The 5272-nt window shown below is 48.3% G+C and overlaps 1 protein-coding gene across 1 annotated transcript; it reads right to left on the bottom strand.

Annotated features, from left to right (window-relative positions):
* Positions 1-307: 307 nt before the first annotated feature.
* DUSP6 (dual specificity phosphatase 6) lies at positions 308-4799 on the bottom strand. Its single transcript, XM_063074928.1, has 3 exons — positions 3974-4799; positions 3031-3468; positions 308-1984 (listed from the first exon to the last, which is right to left on the bottom strand). The coding sequence occupies exons 1-3, from the start codon at positions 4371-4373 to the stop codon at positions 1677-1679; spliced, it is 1146 nt and encodes a 381-aa protein (XP_062930998.1). The 5' UTR covers positions 4374-4799; the 3' UTR covers positions 308-1676.
* Positions 4800-5272: the final 473 nt, after the last annotated feature.

Here is a 5272-nt window from a genome sequence, read left to right as displayed (position 1 = left end):
AGAATTGCCAGACAGTAACAACAGACAGGGAAAAGAATTATCCCTACTTTCTTCCTGGCTTGTCTAAAGCATTATTGAACAGAGGATGTTGAAGGATAGAGAGGTTAACATATGGTTGTCACCTTGTTATTTTAGGTACACCTCTATGGCTATTAATGAATATCCTAACCTTATACCTCAGCAAGGTATGCTCTATCACTTTGTTTGTTTTCAGGGACATTAAAACCTTAAATAAGCTGGAAATATATTCACAGAAAGTATTGTCCACATGCATGAGAGTCAGTCCATTCTGTGATGTCATCTTTATTTGAAACAGAAGTTGGATTTCATAAACTGCACCTGAAAAATATTCCAGGAATTGCTTAAAAAATAAGAACTTTGTCCTGCCGTTCCTACAAGCCAATATCAGTCCCCAACTGAAAAATTTCTAAAATGTGTCACTCCACATGTACATATGATTAAGGAGAGATTTTTTTTTAAGAATACACATTCAATAGCCAAAATAGTTATTTATTAATAACTTAAGGTTTTACCTTCTTATAATAAATTTCAGCTCAAAACTTTACATCATGAACATAATGGAACAACTTAACTCTCCCTTCTTCACAATCATATGCATTTCACCTATCAAATGGGTACCCATGCTCACACACACACTTCCAGTTTTATACAAATTTTTTAAAAAAGGAAAGAAACCAACCCAAAGTATTGCATTTGAGGTGACACTCCCTGAAGAATTTTGTACAGAGGTAATATACTGTTTAGCACAGTTGAAGTTTTAAAAAAAAAAAAAAAGTGAGCCCATGATTTTGGTGTCTTTCCAAGATATCCCCTTTGAGACAACACAAGCCAAAATATTTACAAAGGTAAGGCATAGTCAAACTACATTAAGAGGAAAATACCACGAGGAAGATATATGAAAGAGACTGTAGACTGCACCATACCCAAGGTCTTAGTGATAATAGTGTCCATGAAAACATCATCAGAATTGGTACAGTAAAGTCAAGCATGCTGCAAATATACCCTTTGGATTAGAAAAGAGCAAAATTTTCTATTTTTTTTTTGTTTTAAGAAGTGACATATTGCTCTTTCTCCCTTTGGATGATTTCTCTTAAACCCATAAAAGAAAAAAACAAACACAATTCAAACAAACACTGTCAAGTGATTTAAGATCAAATATTTACAATAATCAAATGGAGTATCAGATTTTTTTTTCCAAACTGATACTACAAATACAGAGCTGAAATCTCTCTTTGGCTCCTCTATATGCAAAATTGAATCAGTCTTCACTGAAGACAATATATAGTCAGTTCCAAATGCAAAAGGAAACAGGCATACAGGGCCCTAAAGAACACATGCTCCTACCCTACCATTTGGTCCTACCCTATATACCTGGAAGTCCTGGAATTCCAGTCCCTGCATGGGTAGGCTGTACACATGGGTGCAGAGCAAACTACTGTCTGTATCTACATAGCACGTCCTGTTCTTCCAGAGAGAATGGAGGAAATCTCTCCCTCAGTAATAACCAATTCCACACTTGGAAACCTTGTCTAATACAGACAGCTGGTGTCATTTTGATACCTGGGGCCACACACAAAGAAAGCAGCCCAGCTGATGCTGCCAAGAGAAACTGCTGAAGAACAGACACATCCCAGTGAGGAGGAGCATGGGGCCTTTCACGTGGATTGCAGGGAGTCCACCTGGTAGACATTCTGGTTGGAGGGAGTAGTAAAATAGAGCTGCTGTGCCGGAACTCGGTTGTCACAGGGGCTGCTGAGTCCCAGCGTCCTCTCGAAGTCCAGCAGCTGGCCCATGAAGTTGAAGTTAGGAGAGATGTTGGATTTCTTCATCTTGACAATGTCGTAAGCATCGTTCATTGACAGATTGAGCTTCTGCATAAGGTAAGCCACAGTCACAGTGACTGAGCGGCTAATGCCAGCCAAGCAATGCACCAAGACACCACAGTTTTTGCCCCGGGCTTCATCTGTAAACACAAAAAGAAAGGCAAGGTTTCAGTAGACTGAAAACCACCCTTTGTGAATGATCAGTCTAAAAACTGGGTTTAAAAGGAAAAAAGATAAAAAATAATTGTGTGTGGCAGTTGAACCCTTCAGGCAGCAGAAAATGTATCAATGAGATAAAACATACATTGGACACAATTGCATATTTCACATATTTTCTGAAAAGGGAGCTTTTGTATTAAGTTTCTGCCAACCAAAAACTCCTTAATGTGTGCATTCTTTGCCTCAGCATGTGAATACCAGAAACCCTGCAATATGGTCGTGAATGCCTTTTATACAGACAAGCAGACTGCAAGGGTCTATTAAATTATTCTCCAACTGTTGTGCAGCTAACAATGGAGGTATTCAGGCATTTTAAAAGAGAGAGGGAAGTCACAGGGGACAGCCCATTAGGAGGAACAGGATGTCGACATGGCCTGAAAATGAGTTCCTTTGTAATAGGAAATGCATTACAATGCCTGGAGATTCACTTCTCCCAGGCTTCCAGCCCACAGTTCTTCCTGCTGGGCTCAGGTTACCCACACTGTCTGGCTGTTACCAGTATCACGGTATCATTCAACTGGATAACATTTAGCATTCATACCGCTTTCCAACAACTAACTTGATGTCCTAAAATAACTTCTACGTCTTATTAAATTAAAAGGCAATGCTAGAATTCCTGCTTACAGTGAGAAATTCTCTCTAGCCCTCCCTCCCCACCGCCCAGTCCAAAGACTGTGGGGAAAACTGGTTGTCTGATTATGAACGGCCCCCCTCCCAAATGACTGAATTCAAAGACTCGTGAAACAAGAGAGCGCCTCAAGTACACCTGTGGTCTGCAGCCATATCAAAATGCACTTTTTCCTTCCATAGCAAGAAAATAAACCAGAATTAAGAACGCCCTAGGAACATTAGAGACCTGCAGTCCGACAAATTAGCAGGCAGCAAGAACGATTATCAGCTTAAACTCTATGAATGGCTGGGAGTTTTGCATTTAAAAGTCAGAGCTACGACTGTTAATTAGTCTCACCTATGAAAGAAATGGCCTCAGGGAAAAACTGGGACAGGTTTTGGCTCCAGTGATCCGAGATGGGGATTTGCTTGTATTTAAACTCTCCTGCGTTCTCAAAAAGATTCGGCAAATTGGGGGTGACGTTCAAGATGTACTTGATGCCAAACTCCTCCAACACGTCCAAGTTGGTGGAGTCCTTGGCACAGCCCAGGTAGAGGAAGGGCAAGATCTCCACAGGGAAGGAAGGCTGGCTGTTGGACAGCGGGCTGCCATCCGAGTCCGTGGCACTATTGGGGTCTCGGTCAATGTCAGACTCAACGTCGGAGGAAGAGTCGGAGCTGATCCGCAGGCCCCCGAGCCCGAGCACCGGCAAGGGCGGCGAGCTGCTGCTACACGAGCCGTCTAGGTTGGTCTCGCAGTGCAGGGCGAACTCGGCTTGGAACTTACTGAAGCCACCTGCCGGAACGAGAAAAGCAATCGTGTAACCCGAGAGCCCGTAGTAGTTTTCACATCTTGTAAGAACCGCAGCCCGCGCAGGAAACGCCACGAGCACCCTACGAACCCCCCTCCACGCAGAGCCAAGTAGAAGAGAAACACACTCAAATGTGTATCCTCGGGGATGCAACCAACGGGCCCGCCTCCCCTGGGAACTTCTCAGTCCTCTAAATACGGAAATGCACACAAGGGCAACTTTTCTGAATACGCTGAGGGGCTAAAAGGTGCCGATCTGCATCCCCAATAACCTCTCCGGTCCTGCCAATCTTAATTCAACATCGAACGATAGAAAGCTGGGAAAGGTAGTAAGAAGACACCGAACTCGTTAGAAAGAGACGGCCGGTTCCCGAGGCCGACAGCGGGTGGATGCTGCACGGGCCCGGGCGCGCGCGGCTCCCGACCCCTGCCCAGCCCGCGGCCCCGCGCCCCCGCCCCGCCCCGCGCGCCGAGCTCTCCGGGCGCGTACCTTCCAGGTAGAACGCCCGGCAACCCTCGTCCTTGAGCTTCTTGAGCAGCAGCCCGAGCACCGACTCGCCGCCCGTATTCTCGTTCCAGTCGCTGCTGCTCTCGTCGTAGAGCACGACCGTGTCGGTGCCGCAGCGCCGGGTGAAGCGGTCTCGGTCCTCGCCGCGCGTGAAGAGCGCGCGCAGCGGCAGGTTGCCCTTCTGCAGGCGCCGCAGCATGATGCCCGGGATGGCCACGTTGATGGCCGACTCGATGTGCGAAGACTCGTACAGCTCCTGCGGCCGGCAGTCCATCAGCAGCAGCCGCTCGTTGCCCAGCTCCAGCTGCTCGTTGAGCCACGCCACCGTCTTGCTGATAGCCATTTCCGACGCGCAGGGCACGGGTCTGAGCGTATCTATCATGGGGGTCGAGCTGCGGGAGGGCGGGGTGCCTATCAGACGCCCCAAGGGGCACGCCTAGGCCGAGCAGGCCGCGCGAAGCCGCCGCTCTCGCAGCGGGGTTTGATTCCGCCTCGCCTTTCCCAGGCCGGGGCTAGCGGTTGGGGAAGGCGAGACAGAGTCGAGCCGGCGGTTCCCCTGCCTCCGGCTGCAGCCGCTGGCTCTCGGTGTCAATGAGTCTCTCTGAATGAAGCTGCCCAGACAGTTTTGTTCCTCCCCAGTGAATGAAATCCTATTAATTCGGACTCCGTGCTCCTGAGAAAGGAGAAAAAAAGTCTAGCGGCTCCTAATCCCTCCCTCCGAGGCTGCACCTCAAATCTACCCGGGCGTCTTACTCCCCGGAGTATCCAAGGCTCGATTTGCTCACTGTCCCTTGGACTCAGCCCTCGCACACCCCCTGCGCGAGGCAGCTCCTCAATGGATACAAACAGCGAGCGCCTCAATGGATACATTCTCCGGGCCAGCCAATGAGCGCGCTGCGGAAGGGGCTGTTGCCGTGGGGACGGGCCGGCTGGAACAGGTTGTGTTGATGAATTGTTAATGAGTTTGTCATTCACAAAAACGGAAAGGAATTTCCGCTCCGGATAAGCCCCAGTGCAAACAAGCTGCAACAGCGGGCTCGGCGGGAGGAAGGAGAAAGAAGAGGCGGCGGCGGCGGAGGAGGAGCGGGGCATATAAACCAGGGCACTTTAGTCGTCTCATGTTTCCTTCTGTTGAGAGTTCACACTTCGCGTCGGAACTTCTGCGCACAAATGGTGCAATTAGCGTGCACAAAAGCCCTTGTGTGCGACGCCTGTGCTCGCGAGCTCGCTTTAGGAAAACTTGCGCTGACTCTTTTCCCCTCTTTATTCCCTTCAAACTCA

This window comes from Cynocephalus volans, chromosome 12 (assembly GCF_027409185.1).
Source record: "Cynocephalus volans isolate mCynVol1 chromosome 12, mCynVol1.pri, whole genome shotgun sequence".
NCBI lineage: Eukaryota > Metazoa > Chordata > Mammalia > Dermoptera > Cynocephalidae > Cynocephalus > Cynocephalus volans.
This window is presented reverse-complemented; position numbering and strand designations above follow the sequence as displayed.

Bases quoted from the DNA above. Each gene is read 5' to 3' on its own strand.
- DUSP6 (XM_063074928.1), bottom strand. From the start codon at position 4,373: ATGATAGATACGCTCAGACCCGTGCCCTGCGCGTCGGAAATGGCTATC. The intron at 3,469-3,973 runs GTACGCGCCCGG...TCGTTCCGGCAG, and splicing joins CCGGGCGTTCTACCTGGAAG to GTGGCTTCAGTAAGTTCCAA. The intron at 1,985-3,030 runs GTGAGACTAATT...TTGTGTTTACAG, and splicing joins TGAGGCCATTTCTTTCATAG to ATGAAGCCCGGGGCAAAAAC.